Source organism: Asterias rubens, chromosome 10 (assembly GCF_902459465.1).
Source record: "Asterias rubens chromosome 10, eAstRub1.3, whole genome shotgun sequence".
NCBI lineage: Eukaryota > Metazoa > Echinodermata > Asteroidea > Forcipulatida > Asteriidae > Asterias > Asterias rubens.
Window position 1 is genome coordinate 2,461,385 of NC_047071.1, and position 22,961 is coordinate 2,484,345.

The window sequence follows — 22,961 nt, forward strand, 5'->3', positions numbered from 1 at the left end:
TTTAGAGCAAACAGTTCACAAGGCTATAGTCTTGTGTACATTTTCGAGCAAAAAGTTCACAAGGCTATAGTCTTGTGTACATTTTAGAGCAAAAAGTTCACAAGGCTATAGTCTTGTGAACATTTTAGAGCAAAAAGTTCACAAGGCTATAGTCTTGTACACATTTTAGAGCAAAAAGTTCACAAGGCTATAGTCTTAATACATCATTGAATAGCCTAAAATACAACCATGTAAAAATAACTTCACAACAAAAACTGCGGGTGACTGTTGAACCGTTTATTCATTACCAATATACCTTCTACATTGTCACCCATATTGTTAACCTACTTTTGTAATAAGGGGTTGAGTTATGTTTGGCCTGTGCATGTGTGAATGGAACAAATCATACACACCATACCTGTAATCCCACCATTTAGATCTGCAACTACTATGGCCACACTGCACAGCTCAGGGCTCGAAATATAACACTGGACAGCAAGCCCGAGGTCAGTGATTTCAGCATCGGGCCAGTAAACTTGGAAGTCAGGTGGTCTTGTGTTTTGCAATAATAACACCTCGCTGCATCTTTAATTTAAATTGATAAATACAAATATCTTAGAATTATTTTGAGTATTGAAAAGTAATTTTATTTTGAGTTGACAGAAGATTTGTTTCATTGGTTTGCTTATGGGGTAACACTTACCATAAGAAAAAAAAATAAGACAAGTCTTCTGTTACTCCTTGTTCCAAAAACAGCTTTAAAAAGATTAAGCGGTAAAAACACTTGAGTATTCTTGAAATGCGTATCCTGAAGCCAGTTGGATCCTAGGCGTGAACAATGTGAAAGTGCGCCAGGGTAGTCGTGGGGTAAAACGATTCTTAAGGCCTTGAGATACAGTTTCAAGTGGGCTATACATAGATCGTGTTGTTTGAGGCCATCCCCCTTCACACGAGGTAGCTAGTCTACCAGTACTGCTAACAGAGCAGGATTGGCATATTAACTGGTTTTAAAGGCAGTGGACAATGTCACACGAAGTTGTGAGCGTTTAGATGGTTGATTTCGAGACCTCAAGTTCTAAATCTGAGGTCACAAAATCAAATTCGTGGAAAATCGCGTCTTTCTCAAAAACTATGTCACTTCAGAGGGAGCTGTTTCTCACAATGTTTTATACCACCAACCTCTCCCCATTACTCATCACCAAGAAAGGTTTCATGTCAATAATTATTTTGAGTAATTACCAAAAGTGTCCACTGCCTGTAAAGCCTGTGGCCAACATTGTCAAGAGGGACCAGCAGGATTTGTCCTTAACCTTTTCAGTGACGAGCCAGCAGGACCGAATTTCATATTAAATATGGATACTTTTGAACACTTCACTAGTCACCCAGACCAGTTGACGAGAATTTCAACTGGTCCTCAGACCACTGTTAAGGATTGCTGACCATTCTGCAAACATCATGCGACCAACATATACATGAAATGTGGATGTTCAAGCAACCAGAAAACACTGAAAGGAACCATATAATTGTTTCACTGTCATTCATCAAGTTTTCAACTACCAAGATCCAAACTAAATGCTTTACAAATTTCTCAACAAACTAAAGCATTCCAAGCACAAATATTTCAATGGGATTTTCCCAACATGACCACCATGTATGTGCAAATCTGTGAAATTCATATTTTCAATCTTACCAACGCTGTACATGTGACTCCCTAATTCAACGAAAATTTCACAACAAAATGAGTTTGAAGCTTTGAAATTTCTTGAATTTTCCCCCGGTTGGCAACGTGGTGGTATACCGGACATAAAGGGTGGTCATTTTCCAAATCAATGACATACCATACCTTCATTTAAAAAATCAACACTAAGCAGAGTTAAATACAACCAAATCCATTATATTTCTTGAGAAAAACAAAGAAAAAATCTAAGAGAGGTAATAACTTTACATATCTATAATTGCCTTAAGCTGCATGATCGGCCAGTGGGTCACATGAAGTCATCCATATCATTTCCATAAGTGTTGTATTCATCGTCCATACCGGGTCCTTTGCCAGCCTTGCCGCTGCCGGCTAAGACAGCCTTTTTACTCTTCTTCTTGGCTTTGACATTCTGTAAAGACAAAAAGGAATGATTCCTCGTAAAACTCAATAAATAATAATGATAATAACAATTAATTCAAGCATGAAACCATCTTAGCTACCTAGGGAGTAAACAGCCCGTGCAACAAATATGCACTACTCGGCTAAATCAACCACAAGAACCATCTCTGCCCTCACAGGTACCCAATTACCCCTAGGTGGAGAGAAGCAATTATAGTTAAGTGTCTTGCTCAGGGACACAAGTGTCACAACCGGGATTCGCACCCACACTCTGTAAAACAGAAACACCAAAGCATGAGTTTGGTGCTCTTTTTCGCTCGGCCACGACACCCCACATTGGTATTGTATTGGTATTGTATTGGGATTGTTAATGTATGTATATTTGGTTTGCGGTAACACCATGCGTGTATCTACTTGCCAGGTAGAGTTTGTTCTTAGAGAGCTGTCTTGCTTTATTCTACTGCCGCGGAGTAGATAAACGGAGGTTCTGGAGACTTCGGACAGTCTCCTGATGATGACTAGAGCAAGCTAGTCGAACAATGAGACCAATTCAGAACTGACTCCACGACAGTACAGTTAATTACGATCCTATAAGCTAAAGTAGTAGTCCAGTCTAATTTGTATACCATCCGCCCTGGTAATAGTTAAAAGAAGGACAGTTCTTTTCAGAACTGAGAAGTCTCCCGAACCTCCGTTTATCTACTCCGTGGCAGTAGAATAAAGCAAGACAATTCCCCAAGAACAACTCTACCTGGCAAGTAGATACACACATGATGTTACCGCAAACCAAATATACATTGATACCTCACCATGCAATGCCTCATATTGTAAATGTATACATGTATATGGTCATACACATAATATGTGGGCCCTGGTGGTTAGTAAAAATCATACAATCAAGAACTCTTATCTCACCTTTTGAGCCTTCGCCTTCTCATTTGCTATTGCCGTTAGACTTGTACCTAGTCTTTTCACTTGATCTGCTTCCACTGTCAAGAAAAAGAGTGGTGAACAAAAGCAGAAAGTTATAAGTATTCTTCAAACTTTTATGAGTTGAAAAACTGTGCACTGGACAATGTAAAAGACAATGATTACAGCAATCTTGCACTTCATTTAGTAAAGATATACTATTAAAGTATAGTCAAACCTTTAACTATGAAACAGTTTTGAGTGATAAGAAAAAAACAATAAATGCAACTTAAACACAGTATCATCATAAACTAGACCGCTCCAACACGACATTCCACACCTTTAAACTAACTATTTTAAAGTCAACTATTAAACATGGCCTCGAGAGTGTACCACTTACAACTTAAACTGCAGGCCTGAAACAACGCGTCCAGCATGTCAACATAGTGCGGTGATTTCTCCAGGGGTTGCAATTTCTCTTGAAGGAGTTTTCCTAATTCTTGGAATTCTTCTTCCGTTGTGGGATTTAAAGAGTCTAGCCTTGAGCTGTTGTCATCAGTGCTAACACCTGAGTTGGATTCCAAGGGAGGGGGGGGGGTGAAAGTATTTATTTTTTGCAATTTTTTTTTCAGCCACGCTGTGGAATTAGCAATATCAATATCTGTAATTTTTTTAATAATTTGTCTGCTCGACAAAGCAAATATCCATTTTAAGTACAATAAACATAAAATTCAATTGTGTGCAGAGACGTTCACTATGGTTTTCAAGAAGAAGAAAAGACAACAACAACAACAGCAACAGCGACGACAATGAAAACAACAACAACAACAACAGTAGCAACAGCAAAAAAAAAAAAAAAACGCAACTGGTGAATGACTGAGTGTTGTCTTTATCATCATGATATTTTGCCCGTTAGAAAAAAAGTAGCAAAAACTTAATTGAATACAAGGGCTGACCTACATGTACATTATGGTAGGCTCTAATAGACGTTTCAATGTACTGATTATTTTGACAGGCAAAACAAAAACAAAATCATACTGAAGTAGGAAGAATATCATGCCTGATCTGTATGTTCTTTCCAGGCCGATGGGTCCACTGGTCTTACAAAAAGCTAAGATCGATCTTAGCTGGGTGTCAAGCTTTATTGCTAAGCAAATTGGATGTCACCATCACTTTGGCAATACTGACAACTCATCTTAAAGGAACACGTTGCCTTGGATCGGTCGGGTTGGTCTTTGAAAAGCGTTTGTAACCGTTTGTTATAAAATGCATATGGTTAGAAAGATATTTTAAAAGTAGAATACAATGATCCACACAAGTATCACTCGAAATTGCGTGGTTTTCCTTTTACCTCGTCGACAAACACGGTCGGCCATTTATGGGAGTCTAATCATATGCATTCTATAACAAACGGTTACAAACGCTTCCGATCCAAGGCAACGTGTTCCTGTAAAGATGAATCTTAGTGCTTTGTGAAATCGAGTCCTGACAGCTCACATGCATGGGGACTATTATTTTTAAGTCCGATGCACCTACCGAATGTTTCTCTTGCAAGCTGTAAATCTGATTCTTCTTGTAGTTTCTGCTGTCTTAATTTCTCAGCTATCTGTTCCTCTGGACTTAATTTTTCTTGCTCTGCCTAATAGAGGAGACAAAACAAAACAAAACACCTTTAAAGATCCTACTACATGTAGGTGAGAAAAAGATTTAAAAACTGCAGAAGATATAATGAGACTTTACGCAACTGCGCAAGTCCACTTGCGCACATTTATGGAGCAACTTGCGCAATAAACGTTGCCAGGTGGACTTACACGATTGCATAATGTTTCGTGAAAATCAGCTGCTGGTCCAATGCGTATGTGTTTATGTCAACCCAACCCAGCGAATTTGGATGATGCACTAGGACCTATGTAGTAAAGCAGTGATGTAACAGAAACCTTGTGAGTTCCAAGGCAAAATAAACATAGGATCACTTCAGATGATTTGTCGTATTCATCGACGTTCAAGAAGAACGCATTAAAAATACATGGCAAAATGTCTCAAAGGATTTTAGTAAGGCTGAAAGGTTAAAATCCACCAATGCTCTCACCAGTGTTGTAGCTAGAACAGTTTTAGTGGTGGGCTCTAAATCCAATTTAGTCCACCAAGGGCAATTCCAACAAAATGACTCATGTGGAATTTGTTAGTTCTGGGCAGGGCTTCCAGCGGCACCACCCACCCTTACCTGCAATCTCCTCTTTTCTAGTTCTTTTTTCCTCTTCTCTTCTTTTGCTTTCAGCGTCGCTTCAAGAGACTTCTTTTTCTTTACTTGAGTAGCCTTGGCTGTTCAAAAATATAAAAAGTTTATGAATTGGTTGGGTCTCTCTCTAAACGGCGGCCATTTAATGATAAAAAAATAAAAATAAAATAAAAAAGTGTATTGTGCAGTTAGTTTTTACTTAGTGTTTGAATGTTTGAAAATTAACACCTTAAAGACACTGGACACCTTTGGTAATTGTCAAAGGCCAGTCTTCTCACTTGGTGTATCTAAACATATGCATAAAATAACAAACCTTGTAAATTTGAGCTCAATTGGTCATCAAAGTTGCGAGATAACAATGAAAAAAAAAAACACCCATGGCACACGAAGTTGTGTGCTTTCAGATGCTTGATTTCGAGACCTCAAATTCTAAACTCGAAAATTACTTCTTACTCAAAACTACGTCACTTCACAGGGAGCCGTTTCTCACAATGTTGTTTTTACGATCAACCTCTCCCCATTACTCATTACCAAGTAAGGTTTTATGCTAATAATTATTTTGAGTAACTACCAATAGTGTCCACTGCCTTTAAGTGCCTTTAAGTACTTTCTGCTACTAGAGTGAAAAACAAGTCGTGCCTTTAACGGAATATGAAGAGAAAACTTAACTTCTATAATTAAGGTAACATCAAATGCAATAAGGGAATCAATGTGTGGTGAAGAGGTTTTCAACTACATGTAGTGGTTTAATCCCAATGAGGCCTGGTTCTTGATAATTTTACCAAGACGAAGTCGAGGTAAATTATCAAGAACCAGGCCTCGGCGGGTTTAAATCACTAGTTGAAAACCGATTCAACACACTTTGATTCCCATTCATAAATACCTTTTCGGTCAAAAACATCAACCCTTTTTAGTCAAAAAGTAAAATAAATGCAAAAAATTATAATTGTTCAATGATTTCTTTCAACACAACAACCCTCCAGCTACGAAATGGTAAAGCCCTCCGCCGCCCTCAGGTAAACAACTCCTTATAAGGGAATGCTGTGCGCGTCGAGCGTATCGCGTGATGTGGCACAACTGTTTCCAGCTGTTGCTCTCGACCAATAGGAATGAAGAAACCGTCTTATAAGAACAGGTGCAAGCTCGCGTGTCACGCCCATGATTCAACACTTTTTACTGGTCGAAAACAAAGGTTTATACACACCCACGTGACGCGCTCTCCACCAATAGGAATAGCGAAACTGTCTGAGGTATTTATTAATGAATGTTTAATTACCTACACATAACTTCTGCATTATAATAATAAGTTCATACTATACACAACACAAAGGGTGTCCCACCTATCGGGAAAAGCAATAATAGTTTCAAATGTCTTGCTCAATGCTGCAAGTGTCCAAACCCACAATATGCTTGTCAGAAACACCAGAGCTTGTGTTCAGTGCGCTTAACCACTCGGCCACAACATTCAAGAAACTGGACACTATTGGTAATTGTCACAGACCAGTCTTCTTAAGTACATTGGTGTTTCTCAACAAATGCATAAAATAATAAACCTGTGAAAATTTAAGCTCAATTGGTCGTCGAAGTTGCGAGATAATAATGGAAGAAAAAAGCCCTTTTTGCACAAATTGTGTGCTTTCAGATGCTTAATTTCGAGACCTCAAAATCAAATTATGAGGTCTTGAAATCAATTTCAAATATTTTAGTGAGAAATGACTTCTTTCTCAAAAACTACGTTACTTCAGAGGGAGCTGTTTCTCATAAAGCTTTATACTGTACCATCAGCAGCTCTCCATTACTCATTACCAAGTAAGGTTTTATGCTAAAAAGTATTTTGAGCAATTACCAATAGTGTCCAGTGCCTTTAAGAAGTTGTTTTGAAAAAGCGCAAATGAACTCAAGTCGGCCACACTCATACAATAGCCTACATGTACTTGTACCTGTTGTTTCTGTCCCTGGGGGTGCTTCTTTCTTTTCACTGTCAGAATCTTCCCATGTATCCTGTTTGGAAAAAAATATAAAACATTGCGAGTATGGACAGCTGTTTTTTTTTCAATGTTTTTATTTTTATTCATTACACACCCAACAGCACAATTAGCGCCATAACACGATGGATAGGAAACAAGAAGAAATGCTAAGTTTTAGAAGTGGGAGGAAAACCCCGAACTGAAAAAAACCTAGACCCAGTGACTGGGGCGCTAGATTCCTTTTTTCGAAATGTTGACATTATCGGTCATCTAGAGCCCCACAAGGCCATAGCTCTCTGGAACTCATGAAGTTGACATTTTCCGTGACTGTCACACGAAAAATACCCAAAAATTACGAAAATACAAAACGAATTACCTTCAAAACTCCTTACTGGCCTCTCCATATGTTTAAGATGCAACACCGGGCACTGTAGATGACCGATAATGTCAAAATTTTGAAAAAAAAGGAATCTAGCGCCCTAGTAACTGGGTCTAGGAAAAACCCACGCAATCAGGTAGGGACTGAAAACCCAGTCCAGATGCAAGGCTATGGTCCGAGGTTGGATTAAAACCGAGGTCTACACAGGTGAAACATGCAGCTCTCAATGCCTCAAATACATCTGCATCATTCTCAAACTTTGGTCATCACCCATTCTAAATATGGCTGGATGACATATAGGCACCAAGGCTAGATTGAGACTCAAATCTTACAGTTTGCTATTTTCCTGTCTCCTGCCATACTAAACTGTTTAGACTTGCATAGATAGCCATAGGATTGACAAGTTACAAGATTACAAATCCTTTACATACAAATATTAAGATTAAGAAAAGTGTCAGATATACAGTACTTTTCTTCAGGGTACCGGATCGGTGATATACTCGATCGATAGAAGAAAACAAATGTCAAAAAAGGGATAACTAAATGTATGGCGCCACCACTTTTTCACTGATTTTTACAAAAAGAGATATCTCATTGAGGTAAATTCACAGAAACTTTTCCCAACATCCCCAAAGAAGAACAATAATACCGTAACCATGAATACTAATATGTTTACATAGTTGCTATAACGTAACCCTCCTCCCTACGGCCGCCAGGTCCGTCAGTTTTTCCCTCAACCTCAACCATTTCAACTCAAGCCCATCGTTTCCACAAGCCGGTGCCAAGAAAAATTAAGACACTTTTTAGTTTTTAACACCACTTTGAACATAATTTTGACTAAAATTTTCTGTCATGACAGAAAATGTCAAAATTTCGAAAAAGGAATACAGCGCCTCAGTAGGCCCACTGGCTGGGTCTTAATTTTGACTGATCTTTTATTTTAGCTCAGCGTAGCATATGTTCAGAAGACCACCGCCAATGGTGAACAAGGTGCATTGTTTATACATGTAAATGATGTATCCCCCCACCTTTTCTTCCCTAGTCTCAAAAACTTCCAAAGTCAACATGTCAAAAAAAGACCGCGTACCAAATCTTACCTTGACATCCGGTTCCTCATCCTCGCCGTCCCATCTGTCCGTCGCGGCTGGCTTATTAAAGCCTTGATCAGGGTCAAAATCTTCAGATTCTGCAAAGAATATAACAACCATTCAATACATGTAAAGCTATTTTACCAATTCACACCATGTTACCTGGGAAAGGAAGCATACGAAAGAAGCAATTTTGATATTTTTGTCCGAAACGCACATGTTATGACTTACCCCAGTCCGCCATTTTGGTTATTGAGCAATACATGGAAGCGATGCATTGTGGGAAGCATTGCACTTGCTTATTGTCAGGGATCGCTCAATGGATAAAAGAGACAACAAAAAAACCTCCTGCACCACCATACCATGAACTATGATGAGTAACTATTGATCATTGGAATTTTAGAAAAAAATAATTTATAAATCAACTTCTCAAATGATGGTGCGCACACTAATCCATGCAGCACCCTTTAAACCACGCCCCCCCCCCCCATATGCAGCCCTCCCAAATGAGATTTTACAATAATTTTTTATATCTCATAATTCTTGGCAAAATATATTTTATTTTTTTTCAAATTGGTGTAACTTATTTTCTTTATATGTAGGCCCTTAATGTGTTCTGAGAAAAAAACACACAATCAAAACACACAAACAAACACTATTATTTTTCACAATTGTGTCCTTTTCTTTCAACACATTTTATTGTGCCCCAAATACTGACAACAATAGATCATTACAGACATTATTGCAAGATGAACAACAAAGAAGGACTTTTAAAAGTTTTTACACTAACAACCTTTTATAGATCTAAAACTGCAAAAAGCTTTAATTTGTACGTTATATTTTACTTTTTTGTAAGTAAAATGACCAAGTTAAGTTGAATTAAATATGTGGTTATGCTACTGTTTCCCACAGAAATAGACACTGTATTAAGTTAAAAACCCTGTGATGAGTCACAGAAATCACAAGTTATATCTTTTCCACCCAAAACAAGCACACAATTCTATGCAAAAAGAAGGGATTTGTTTTCATCTTGCAAATTCGATGACCAATTGAGCCTAAATTTTGACAGGTTTGTTGATTAATGCGTATGCTGAGATAACACCAAGTGAGGATACTGGTCTTTGACAATTACTAAAAGCTCACTCTTCTTTAAGGAGTTTCATATTTTAATTTAAAACCATGTTATCATTTAAGAGTTTTTTGGGGGTAATTTCTTTCAGTTTAGTTGTTCCATTTTGTGCAGAACACTTTACTGTCCTCCAGTCTGTGTACATATCTGTTATATCCTTCATGGGTAGTTTATGATTACTCAAATATCACAAGTGACAAGTAAATATTCAGGAAAATATTATTAAATTGTCTTCACTTTGTTTTATGTAATTACCAGGCAATTTGTTACTCAATTCAAAGATGGTATTATGCCCTTTTCCCGTTTCCATTTCAAATTTCTGCCAATAATCCACCACATACAATGTAATAGATGACACACGAACATGCAAAAAAGGCACATTCATTTTATAATTTAACACTGCTATTATTTCAGAATAACTTAAAAATTGCCACGCCCAATACCAAAAGTTGATGCTGATCTTGCTTAATAAGTCCCGTAACTTCTTTAGCGAGAGAGCTTCCTATAGGGAATTAGGGACCAGTTATTAATAATATTAACTTGTTGTTTTCAATATTAAGTAACTTCCGCTTACATACACATGCTGAATATCTAATTCTTGTGACTTTCGAGTGTGCTGGAAATAAACATGAAACCTTATAGAAATAAACAGAAATTTGTCCATGTACTCCATTTCACTTTAAAAAAAAGGTTCCATCCTGAATGTATATTACCACAGATACAACCTCAACCCTCCAAATGAAAAAATGAGTTAGTTGTCTGACCTTTTTTACCTTAGCAGAGTCTTTCTTGAATGCTTAAAGAGCCTTAAGACTCAACTTTTAACCTTAGAGAAAGACTCTGCTAAGGTCAGACGTCAAATAACTAACTTTAATTTGGCATTTATACCATTCATGTAGGTCCCTTTCGCTGGTAATCAGTTTGCAATAGCACATTCAATTATCTTTCTTTTCAAATGAAGAAAAAACAAAGTCCGACTAAATCTTGCCTATAAACTAATCCACCTTAAAAAGACATACAACTAAACATTTCCTTGCAGAGTCAGGGTGCCAAACAATGGCAGTTGCTAGTGCCATAAGTGAACCATTGTGACTAATTCTTTTTTCTACTGCTGAAATTATTACATAGTCACAGCCCAACTTTTTTTTTTTAGCACGGTTGACTAATGAACACCTCCACCACGTACTGCTGTTTCATGTATTGTTAAATTGATTCTTCCCTTTTGGGAAACAAATGTCGAGTACATGGCCCTATATAATAAAGCTGTTTAGCAGAAAATACTGCTTGACAAATTTATTTACTTAGCAAAAAATTAAGTTGGGCACCAGCCACAACATTACAAACTTAATGTAATTTGGGCTGGGTAGATTGATTCTGTTAAGCAATACTGTTCTGTTTTTAACAAGAGTTTGTGCTTACAGGCTTTTTGAAATTGAGCCCAGTTGAGCTAGGAAAAATAATGCACTGCTGTTTCATGTTTATTTAAAATGCATCTTCACTGTCGAGAACCTTGGTGGCCTTGAACTTCTGGAAGCGTTCTATGACGGCATCTACGCTGTGTTCTCCATGCACTTTGTTGTCCCTGGTGCGTACATTGACAGTGTTATTGGCCTTCTCTTTCTCTCCAACAACTAAGAATAAAAGGAGGAGAAAAATATAACTATTTGAAGGACGCAAAGTACCATGTATTACTGTAATAAAAAATCATATAGTTTTAACCAATTTGTTTGGGGGTGGGGACAAAGATAAACTGACTAGAGCAGACTTGAACCTGCCAACTACGGATAAACCGATATTCAACTAACTGAGCCTCCTAGTAGCAGTTTTGCAGCTCGCGATTTATGAGACTCATATTTTCTGAAAAGTTAACAACAATAAAACCTTGCATTTTCTCAGAGAGCCTTTGTTGTCTTGGCATTGTTTGGTCAGGGTGGCTGACAAAAACAAATTGTTTGAACAATTCCAAAAACAAGTCCACTATTTGGAAAAGTAATTACATGGAGATAACAGGTGTTAGTTGCCAGAGGAAAAGGATGCGTCTTTTTAGCCTCTTTCTTTAATGGAGCTTTCCCGTAGTGTGGTTAAGAGCTACCTTAAGGGAACAGCTTGAAGCTAGGCCAGTAAGTCATTCACTTGAACCAGACAAGTGGGAATGTCACCCAGTTGCTGTCCCTGGTTTGAGTAAACCGGTTGGGAAACCGTGATGGGTTTTAGATCTCATGCCTTACCAAAGATGAAGTTGAACTGGGCAAGCTGAGCATTGCGAATCTTCTTATTCATTGTATCACCAGCATCGACGTCAACCTCACAGCAGAATCCTGCCTCAAAGACCTTGTCCTTGACTTCTGTGGCGTACTCATTGAAGACGGGTCCGACTGGAATCACCATGGCTTGGGTTGGAGACAACCAGAAAGGCCTGTCGCAAATAAAGAAAATTATTCAATTTATTAACAGAATTGTATAATGGATGTTGAATTTGCATCCGGGATAAAGCATAAATTTTTTAATCTTGCCTGTACACTGGTGTGTGTTAGCACTGTATACTCAGTACTTCTTGAAACATGCCACCGGAACCCCATTGAATAGGGACCCAGGCAGGGACAGTGTGGAAATGCAGCCTTGGAGCAAACAAAACTCCTGGGGCCCCCCCTAGGGATATACCGTGGGGATAAGAGATACAGTGTGTAAAGGCCTTATGCACATTGCAGATACCATTCAGAAAGGACAAACCAAAATTGATAACAGTTTGAGTAACTTACCATTTGCCTCCGTGGTGCTCAGTCAAGATGGCCATCATACGCTCAGCAGATCCTAAGACGGCACGATGGATCATCACAGGCGTCTTCTCTGTCCCATCTTGGCTGAAAGGGGGTTAAAAGAAATTAAGTATTTACGTTATTGAGCAGAAAAAGAAAACCAAACAAAAACAATCTAAAAAGCTGTAATCTGGTTTTTCCTCTTTCACCGATGTGTATTCAGCACTGTTTATTTCCAGAGTTCTGTGAAAAGAAAATCCACAGGCAAATCACGCCGGTGAGACTCGAACCCAAGACCTTTGCATTGCTAGAGCAGATGTCTTACATTAGGTCACCAGGCATGATTTTAAAAAGACCTAGAACTGAGTTGTCGAAATCTGCATTGTGATTTGTCACATCACACTTTGATTAGCTCAATTAATCTCAATCCTAGCTCTTTGTGAATTTGCGCCATTGTCTCAATATACACATCGAACCTAAATAAAGAAGTTTCGGCACACGACCAGTCAATTCACATTCACACAGCAGTCTGGTGTCGCCCTATGTAGTTCTAACCTGGAGTATTTGAGATTGAATCTGATGGGAAGCTGAAAGTCAAGCTGGATCGTTGCAGTTTGATGAGATCTATTCATTGCATCCCGAATGTTGATATCAATCTGCAAATAGTGTAGAATATGTATTTTGTTACTTGTGTCAAAAACAGTATATAATAATGAAAATGCTGGGGTCTTATATTGCATTTCATCAACCCCATAGGGGCATCAAAGCGCTCAGTATTTTTTTCCTGCAAGGTATAAGGGGCTAAGTTTTGAGGTGTGAGACCTATTTTTGTTTTATAGTACCACAAATTGGTTACAAGATGCTCTGTCAGTTCGCTGACCAAGAGAACAGTATTAAGGGTTGCCTCTCAATAACTGGGTTCCTTATTCACACGAAGAAAGTAGATGGGCAATGACTTGAATAAGGAACTAGGAACTGATGGATTGGGCTTGAAATCAACTTGGTTCCTTATTCATACCAAGAAAGTAGATGGGCAATTACATGAATAAGGAACTAGAAACTGATGGATGGGGCTTGAAAACCAATTTGGTTCCTCATTCATGAGAAATAAGTAGATGGGCCTAGGAACTAGGAACTACTGAATGGCAGTAGATATGTTTCTCCCATTGGCCTACCCTCAAAATCTTACCTTTGGTCCGTAGAAAGCACCATCCTCCGGATTCAACTTCCAATCACTTGTGAACTCATCCAGAGTGTCTGCTAATTGCTGCAATGTTTGAAAAAGAAATTGCACAAATCAAAGGGTCAAAACTTTACACTTGTTTTTTTATATTTTTATTTTATTTTATGGGGGGTATTTGTTCTGTCTGTACTGTACTAGTCCTTCGAAGGCAGAAATGTATTCTCAGAGATAAAATTGACAAATACTTTTGAATGTGGTGAGCGCAGGAGTGAGAGCCATTGATAAAAAAAAAAAGTATGTAAATTAGATAAATATTCTAAGGTGGTATATTGAGATGATAACATTTCCACCAATTGGTAACCCCTGGGACCGATTTCACAAAGAGCCAAGATTGATCTTAACTGCAAACCAATCGTAGTTGCTAGGTAAAGTGTGATGTCACAATACAAATCACTATGGTAATACTGACAATTTGTCTTACCAAGGATTTTGTTGCTTTGTCAAATCAGCCCTTGAAGCTATAATTTCCAAGGAGCTTTTGGGGAAAGTGCCCACAGCATTAGAAAAGTAGACCAAAGAGCAGGATTTCAAAATAATGTCTGAATTTTTTCACGAGGCCGACATAAAAAGTCTGACATCGGATCAAAGTTTGATAAAAATCGCATCCCTGTGAGCATTACCTTCTCAGCACTGTTCCAGACCTCAATGTCCCCAAGGAAATCCTTAGGGCGAGTGGACAGAGCGAGTTTGTAGGTGAAGCCGAACGTGTCGTACACAGTCTTGAAGAAATCCAGACAACCTCTGATCTCCTGCTGAATCTATAATTATTGTAACAATAATAAAAATAATAAAGATATTTATATAGAACAATTTGAAAACAACATTCCTCAAAGCGCTTAAAGGCAGTGGACACTATTGGTAATTAGTTGTTTTGTTGGTACTTACCATATCCGGGGTGCAGAATATATGGGCATCGTCCTGCTGAAAGCGTCTGACTCTGGTCAGGCCAGTGAGGGCGCCAGACAACTCGTTGCGATGCAACACGCCAAAGTCAGCCATACGGAGCGGCAGTTCACGCCAGGAGCGAGGGCGGTGGTCAAACATAAGGCTAGGAGTAAACGGGAAATATATGAGATATTTAAAGATGCCTCCAGATCTTGGTCCGCGAACTACTCTGCGAAAAAAAACATCAATGAATTCTACCATATCCTACAGCAGTTAAATACAACTGGTCGACAACGAACATTGGCAAAAAATGTGTCAACAAGTTTGAGGGAATAATTTTGCATGAAATGTAACCGAAAGGACGTTGGAATAGACTTCACCAAATCTTCCAACCCTGGAAATTTGAGATGAGTGCTGTACACATTTTAGTACATTTTGATGTGCTGAAAAAGGAGGAGAGAGTCAGATTTGTTTGTGCATGCGTAATAAACCACAAGGGAAACTGACTGTGTTTAATGTGTAGATTGGAATAAAGACAAATTGACTGAAGTGGGACTAATATACCAACATTCCAACTAAGCTATCCAGCCCCCATGTTGGCGGTCTCCCTAATAGTAAAAATCTTTGTCCATGCAGTTATTACTTGAAAATTAATAAAATCATTTCTCACCAGTGGCCAGGGCAGTTCATTGGCTTCAAAGCATATGTTTCCTTTTCAACTTTGAAGGAGAAGAGATTATCCTAAAACAAAAACAGAATTTGTGACATTTCATTTTAATGGAGATACACGTAGCAACATAAAATACACACACTTTTGTAATTTATGTTAAGTATGGACTGCTTACCGTAGGAGATAAATTAATTTGAGCCCTTGAATGTAACAGAGATTACTCAAATGTTAAATTATTTTCCTTTTTTGCGCAAGTTCCCTCCCCCCTTATCAGCCCAAAGTCACTCTTTTAAACAAAATGACTCAGGGGAGCTGAAGGTACAAATTTATATTCTTCTAGATTGTAGGATGGGGGAAACGTTCACCAGGCAAGGAGTTCCAAAGAGATACAGTACATGGAATAAAGCTGTTGGACTGCTTCTTTGATTTACGTCTCAGCAAAGCAACATTGTAAGAATGAGAAACATTGGGTCGATAAAAGGCACTTACAGAGTAGTGTTGCCAATGGCCCGATGTCTCCCATAGTTTACTGTTGTATATGTTTGGAGTCATCACTTCCTGAAACCCTCGCTTCCTGTACTCAGTCTGAAAAGAATAACAAATCGCACAAATTATTTTCTGCAACGAGAACATTCAGAGAGTATTTCGCAAGTGGCGCCCGCGTAGTCAACACAAGCTGGCTGTATAACCTAACACAACATTTAAAATTTATAAAGGCGCTCAATCAAGATAATAGCGCACAGTTAACATGGAAAAGGGTCTTTAGAACTTTACGAAATGCAGATAGAGCAACAGATTCCCTAATGACAGATGGGAAGATTGTTCCAAAGCATTGGCCCAGCTACACCAAAAGCTTGTTGACCTAGAACTTTGTTTATTCGGTGAACATTCAAGCGAGTGATTTATTGAAGAATAACAAAATGGGAATAACTACCGAATTATAGTCCTAAACCAACCTTGATGTAGTCGATTAGCGTATTGTAGATATGAGCCCCTTTGGGTTGAAAGAAACAACTGCCTGGACTTAGCTCATGGAAGAAATACAACTCATGATCCTGTAAAAGAAAAACATAGATGTCAATGGTTTTTTTTTCCAAATACATTTCGCCCTGAAGAAGGCTCAAAGCCACTCTTGGTAAGGGGCTACAAGATGAAGATGAATTCAAGGGAGTTGAAAGTAGGAACTCTTATAACAAGTCAAGACTGTAGAACCGAAGGAAGGAATATGTTCGATAGAATAAAGCATTTTGAGAAACATTTCACTCGAAGAAATGTGGCGATGTCCAAAAATTCTAAATTTTAATTCTGACATGCGTCAGCAGCAAGTCTCAGATGAAAGTGTATTCCTATAGCAGATACTCTTCCTGCATGGACATATTCGCTCTGGATTTTAGACGACGATATTTAAAAAATGCAATTTTGAATAGATATTTTCACATGTTAGTTTAATTGTACTATCTACGTAGGATTAAAAAAAAAAAAATCAAAACTCAGTAGTAGCGTAAATGTTTTTTTTAGGAAATGCAACATTTTTGCATTGACACAACAAAATCACAGACGTTGTGTCTCCCCCGAACCCAAAATCCTGAACTATGCCCCTGTTGCTTACCCTTCCCAGTTTGCGATGGTCTCTCTTGGCAGCCTCAGCCTGGAAGTGTTGCCATTCTTTCAGTTGCTTGGTGTCAGGGAACGAGATCCCATAGATGCGCTGGAGAGACTCTGCGGTAGCGTCACCGCCCCAGTATGTGGAAGAATTCTACAAGAGACAAGTCAAGTCAAGTCAATTCATTTGTTAATTTTTGTTCTGAAGCAAAACAAACTTAATCACTGAACTAGCCAAGAACCCCATGGCGAGAAGCCAAAGGTGTAAGTTAATCCTTGCACCAGTATGTGGCAGAATTCTACATGAGAAAAGTCAAGTCAAGTCAAAACATTCATTTCATTTCATGTCATTTATTTATTCTAGTTGTGAAGAAAAACAAACTTAATCAGTGTTTAGGAAATAACAACACGCAGCGATGATTTGGTTTTGTTTAATAATTATTGTGAAGCAAACTTTATCACTGTACAAGCCAAGAACCCCAAAGAGAAACGATTTCATTTTATTTCTGTTTTTTATTCTAGTTATGAATCAAAAGCAAACTTAATTGCTGCACTAGCCAAAAATCCCATGGAGAAAACAAAAGGTTGAAGTTTCAGTTTTAAGAAAAACCCCAGAGAACTATTCCAGGGAATGCCCAGGCAGTCAGGTAGGGACCACTGACAACCCAATCCATGTAGTGCCCCCTAGCGTAATTTAACAAACTTCATATCACCAACAAAGAATGTCAAATTTAAGTAAAAAAAGTTAGTTACTGAATCACAGTTTCTTTACTTGGGCAATTCCTATACAGAGCGTTTACATCCCCTTGTGAGTGTCTGCTGAAATCCCTTGATGGGAAGCTACTAAACAAACAAACAAACAATGAAACAAACCTTGACGACATCCATGGCCTTGACTTTCCCAGTGTGACGTACATGAGGACCTCGACAGAGATCAATCAATGGACCACATCTGCAAAAAAATGAATCAAGAAATAACTAAAGAGATACAGTCAGTAACACATTGTCTAGTAAACAAATATGTTATGGGCAAGTAAACCCTAGTTTTCAATTTCCAGTACACTGACTAAACCAACATGTACACATGGTGAAGGCTACACTAGATGTTCCCCTAAGCCCACCACAAACTTGTTTGATCTTTCCAAGGGCCCCAAAAATCAGAAATTAGACGAAGGTCTAAATAATATCATGCCTGCAAGAAACTTAGAAATGTATTCATTACCTGTAAACTGTGGTAGTTGCAGTGGTAACTTTTTCATTCAGGATGCGTTTCTTGAAAAGATTGTACTAAAACAGAAAAGAAGAATTTAATTGTCATTAATAGACAATTGGATAAAGGGCAAGATATAAAAATGTTAGTGTTAAAAAGTTGCCTGGTTAAATTGGAAAGCATCTTTAAACTCTAAAAAAGCCAGGAACCAACGGATCGTTGAGAGACATATTGCTCGGACACTTACGTCAAACATCTTGAGTAGATCTTCTTTCTTCATCTCGAGTCTGACGAACGGTTGTTTCTCTTTCTGGATCTTCTTCACAACCTCCTGAACTGACTTGAAATCATTACTTGATACTTGTCTGCAAATGAAAAAATGAAGAAAAAAAACATCTTAAGTGTGCTCCTTCCTTTGGATGAGACATAAAGCCATAGGTCAAAGGGGTCTTTGGTTGTAAAAAGCACTTGATAAAAACAGAATATTGTTATTACTAATATTCACTTACCTTCCCTCCAAAGACATATCGTAAAAGAATCCGCTTTCGATAGGTGGACCATAGCACAGACATCCTCCATAATGACGCTCCATGGCCTCTCCCAGCATGTGGGCGCTAGAGTGCCAGAACACCTGTTTCCCTTCGTCATCAGTGAACTTCAACAACTCCACTTTGCTGTCCTCCTCTAGAGGGCGGTCTAAATCCCAAAGAACGCCATTCACCTTGGATACGACCGAGTTGTCTGCCAATCCCTGACTGTTAGGAACACAATTTAAAAACGGATGATACATGTAGGTAACAACATAATGGCAAGTAAAAACAAGATCTGCTTGTAAACATTTGCAAAATAAGGCTTAACAAGACAATTCTTTTACCTGATGCCAGCAGCAATAATATAAGGAGTGGTCTCCCACGCCTTGCCATCTACTTCCTTCCCATCGGGTAGGGTCACTTTGATTGGAGTTCGCTCCTTAGCTGAAATGCAAAATAAGAAACAGTAGCTGAATAAAATCACAGGTAGATCATGGTTGTAATTTTATATTTTTCCGCTTCCCTACGACAAGATTGTAAAACAAAAGATAAAGTAAAATCTGTCCACATACATGGCTAATCAAGCCAGTGTTTATATTTGGTTCATTGGCAACAACTGCGGATATTTCTATTCCTCCTGGACAGGATGCCAGTCCATTGCAGGTTTCTCCAGGCTCTCGCAGGTATCCATTTGTACTCCTGGGTGGAGAGAAGCAATAAAGATAAAGTGCCTTGCCCATGTGTCATGACAGACCAGACCCGACTTGAACCCCCATTCTGTAAATTACAGAACTTGATACAAGTGCCCTAGTGGCCTGTTGGTACCCATTTGTACTCCTGGATGAAGAGAAGCAATTATGACAAAGTGCCTTACACAGTGTCGAGACTAACCAGGCCAGGATTCGAACCCACATTCTGTAAATGACAGAACTTGAGTCCAGTGCCCTAGATGAGTTGAGTTGGCCTCTCTCAATATTTCACTCTTGGGTGGAGAGAAGCAATTATGACTTGCTCACAGTGTTGTGACTGATCGGGGCCAGGATTCGAACCCACATTCTGTAAGTTACAGAGCTTGAGTCTACTGCATTAGAGACCCCGCCAGCCAGAACACCCCCCTTGGCCCTACCATAAGTAAACTCACCTGCCAGCTCAATGTCGGCCTCAGCTTTGAGTTTGTCAAACAGATCTACTCTCTCCTGGATGTACGCTGGCCATGGATCCAACTGAGCACAAGATAAAAAATCATATAATTAAAGGCAGTGGACACTATTGGTAATAGTCACAGACTAGCCTTCACAGTTGGTGTATCTCAACATATGCATAAAATAACTAACCTGTGAAAATTTGAGCTCAATCGGTCATCAAAGTTGCGAGATAATAATGAAAGAAAAAATCACACTTGTCACACGAAGTTGTGTGCATTTAGATGTTTGATTTCAAGACTTCAAGTTCTAAACTTGAGTTCTCGAAATCAAATTCGTCGAAAATTGCTTCTTTCTCGAAAACTATGGCACTTCAGAGGAAGCCATTTCTGACATTGTTTTATACCAGCAACGTCTCCCCATTACTCGTCACCAAGATTTTATGCTAATCATTATTTTGAGTAATTACCAATAGTGTCCACTGCCTTTAAGGGGCATTCCAAAACATTGAAAAATGCTATTTAATAATATGAAAGGTCGCACAGTATCCCTTTTCCACAAAAAATACAAGTAAAGAATAAATCACAATGGCAACAACTATATTATGTTTCAATGCCCACAATGTGCATGGTAGCCTAGTAATACAAATACAACATGGTTTGAGGGTGGAGAGCCAATATTTGCTCCAGAAATGTTGGAACTGGACAAACAAGTTCTTGACTTGAGGCGATGCCATGCCGAGCTAACTAGTTTCTCAACTTCCCGGCCTGGAATTTCATCTTTGAGAGGGCAAGGCCGTTTTCACTTTACAAAGGGAACTTCCATAATTGGAAAAAGTTTGAAGGGGCAGAAAGGACAACACCAGGTGCGGCAGAGGCCTTGGGTTCGGCTCCCATGACCGCTCGGTCACAACACACCACATTTATTGACAACTCATCTTAAGATAAATCTTAGTGCTTTGTGACATGTAGCTCGGGTCACCTACCTCCACTGGGTAACTCCCTGCGGCAGCATCAGGAACAGCTTTACTCTTCTTCTCCTTCTTCTTCTTATCTCCTTTTCCTGAAGTTTTCGCCTCCTGAAAACATTATTGAAGTACATTTAATATACGTGACAAGTTTTGCATCATATAAAAAGTTTGTTTTAACACTTATCGTGTATTTTAATACTCAGTAATTTCCCGAGTTCTGTAAAAAAAAAAAAAACTCTGCAGGAAAACCCCTTTTGGTTGGGATTTGAACCCGCAACCCTCAAGCTCATGACCTTAATTGGATTTTCCAACTTTACAACAAAAGTAAAACTACTGGTAGTGGTACTGTACACAATCCCATTCGGACATCATGAACTGAAAAATTACTGATGAATGGAATCTAATCTACGTCACGTGTAATTCTAAACTAGTGTAGTAGTAAAAAACTAGTAGTAGTACTACTAGTACTAGTAGTTTTATAATCTAATAACCAATAACACTAACAGTAACAGTAACACTAACATTTAGTAACAATAAATCATGAACATGATTCACAATTCTTAAATCATAATCTAACTAGCATTAAGTTAATCATTAACAAGTTACTCCATTGAGCAATGGCTCCACGTAATTCATGAATTTACAATGTATGCCAGGTGGCTTGCATTGGCACCGAGTGTGTGAACACACTGCGCCACTCGCCTGGTAAAGTACACAGTGAATAGGCCTACTGAATTGTTGTTGAAATGAAGTGCTAATTAATTTACCGAGGACATGATTCTTTTGCATCTAGAAAAGAGAGGGCGTCCTGAAATCCTTCCAAAAGCTCTTGCTAACAACATAGAGGAATGTGTCTTGGGTCTAAATTACTTGATCTATAATTACAAAGAATCTTTAGCATGCCTTTTTGCCGTCTCCCATCGTCAGATTGGACACTCCTTTAGCCACGTCGTCCGCCATGCTGGATAATGGTAATGGTATGATATGTAGCGCCCTCAGTAGACCAAAAAGCAGAGCATTAATAAATCAATAAGTATTCGGTCTGATGCAAAGGCCTCCTTTTTGAACATCAAAAGGAGAACTGAGAAGTGCTAATTTCTCTGTCTTCGGACCTCTTTAGTCTTCACAGTGGCAATGGTGTATGAGTATGCGCTTTCTGATCATACAATTCAAAGTTCGTTGCGTTTTGATCACTTTTGATCACTAAGTTGATGATGATATACGAGCAAAGGTAATTCCAAGGGATGATGCAATCGTGCATGCGCCCCATAGTAAACATTGAACACCCACAACACATTAAAAAAATCATTATCGAACACGAGACGTGCACGTATAATTTACATTGTTGTAATAATTGTGATATTTAAAGAATTATTTTGATGTATGGCTTACTGCAATCATTTAAAAAAAAAAATTGTAATAGGCCTAACTAGATAAAGGAATGCAATAAGTTTTACCAAATGTATAGGCCTAGTTTTGATTTCCTTTGTCATTTCTCTTTCCTTTGTCTCATGGCAATGTAAATTTTCTTCTAACATATATTGGTTCCATGAATAGTTCCGTTTGTTTAAAGGAACACTTTGCCTTGGATCGGTCGAGTTGGTCTTTGAAAAGCGTATGTAACCGTTTGTTATAAAATGCATATGGTTAGAAAGATGTTCAAAAAGTAGAATACAATGATCCACACACATTTGCCTCGAAATTGCGTGGTTTTCCTTTTACTTTGCGAACTAACACGGTCGGCCATTTATGGGAGTCAACAATTTGACTCCCATAAATGGCCGACCTTGTTTGTCGACGAGGTAAGAGGAAAACCACACAATTTCGAGTGATACTTGTGTGGATCATTATATTTTACTTTTAAAACATCTTTCTAACCATATGCATTTTATAACAAACGGTTACATACGCTTTTCAAAGACCAACTCGACCGATCCAAGGCAACGTGTTCCTTTAATATATCCCACTTCCAAGTGATGGTCGGATAAACCTTGCGCGAATAGTGACATCGGCGGGCATTTTTTTGTTTACCCCAAACTAATTCACTCAGCCATTGATTAGTAACGTCCTATAAAAAGAAAGGGCTTGTGAAGCTTACTGTAAAAAAGCAACTTGCGATAACTTTATTAAGTTACATGCTTTAAAAAGTATGCATATGCATGTCA

The 22,961-nt window shown here is 38.5% G+C and overlaps 2 protein-coding genes across 3 annotated transcripts; both read right to left on the reverse strand.

Annotated features, from left to right (window-relative positions):
- Nucleotides 1-1,164: 1,164 nt before the first annotated feature.
- On the reverse strand, nt 1,165-8,908 carry LOC117295771 (eukaryotic translation initiation factor 3 subunit J-like). The gene is made up of 8 exons (XM_033778515.1): nt 8,891-8,908; nt 8,669-8,757; nt 7,166-7,226; nt 5,211-5,308; nt 4,523-4,625; nt 3,387-3,554; nt 2,993-3,066; nt 1,165-2,087 (listed from the first exon to the last, which is right to left on the reverse strand). Exons 1-8 carry the CDS (start codon nt 8,901-8,903, stop codon nt 1,965-1,967), a joined length of 729 nt encoding a protein of 242 aa, XP_033634406.1. The 5' UTR covers nt 8,904-8,908; the 3' UTR covers nt 1,165-1,964.
- A 2,248-nt stretch (nt 8,909-11,156) lies between these two features.
- LOC117295594 (threonine--tRNA ligase 1, cytoplasmic-like) lies at nt 11,157-21,924 on the reverse strand. 2 transcript variants are annotated; one of them, XM_033778293.1, is made up of 19 exons: nt 21,700-21,924; nt 20,812-20,904; nt 19,826-19,907; nt 19,029-19,128; nt 18,664-18,909; nt 18,402-18,519; nt 18,167-18,231; nt 17,818-17,896; nt 16,952-17,098; nt 16,299-16,397; nt 15,832-15,927; nt 15,343-15,413; nt 14,673-14,835; nt 14,408-14,545; nt 13,734-13,811; nt 13,100-13,200; nt 12,548-12,649; nt 12,017-12,204; nt 11,157-11,419 (listed from the first exon to the last, which is right to left on the reverse strand). In XM_033778293.1, exons 1-19 carry the CDS (start codon nt 21,754-21,756, stop codon nt 11,271-11,273), a joined length of 2,172 nt encoding a protein of 723 aa, XP_033634184.1. In that variant the 5' UTR covers nt 21,757-21,924; the 3' UTR covers nt 11,157-11,270. The 2 variants fall into 2 exon arrangements, with proteins under 2 accessions (XP_033634184.1, XP_033634183.1); XM_033778292.1 differs by having other exon boundaries at nt 21,564-21,750.
- Between the last annotated feature and the right edge of the window lie 1,037 nt (nt 21,925-22,961).

What these genes read in the sequence shown, in the direction of transcription:
- LOC117295771 (XM_033778515.1), bottom strand. An exon ending in CCCAGGGACAGAAACAACAG is followed by an intron (nt 5,309 to 7,165) that starts GTACAAGTACAT and finishes ATTTTTGAACAG; the next exon opens with CCAAGGCTACTCAAGTAAAG. An exon ending in GCTTGCAAGAGAAACATTCG is followed by an intron (nt 3,555 to 4,522) that starts GTAGGTGCATCG and finishes AATCCAACTCAG; the next exon opens with GTGTTAGCACTGATGACAAC.
- LOC117295594 (XM_033778292.1), bottom strand. Translation starts at nt 21,638, where the DNA reads ATGTTGTTAGCAAGAGCTTTTGGAAGGATTTCAGGACGCCCTCTCTTT. An exon ending in GGCCGACATTGAGCTGGCAG is followed by an intron (nt 19,129 to 19,825) that starts GTGAGTTTACTT and finishes TTTGCATTTCAG; the next exon opens with CTAAGGAGCGAACTCCAATC. An exon ending in ATTATTGCTGCTGGCATCAG is followed by an intron (nt 18,910 to 19,028) that starts GTAAAAGAATTG and finishes TGTTCCTAACAG; the next exon opens with TCAGGGATTGGCAGACAACT.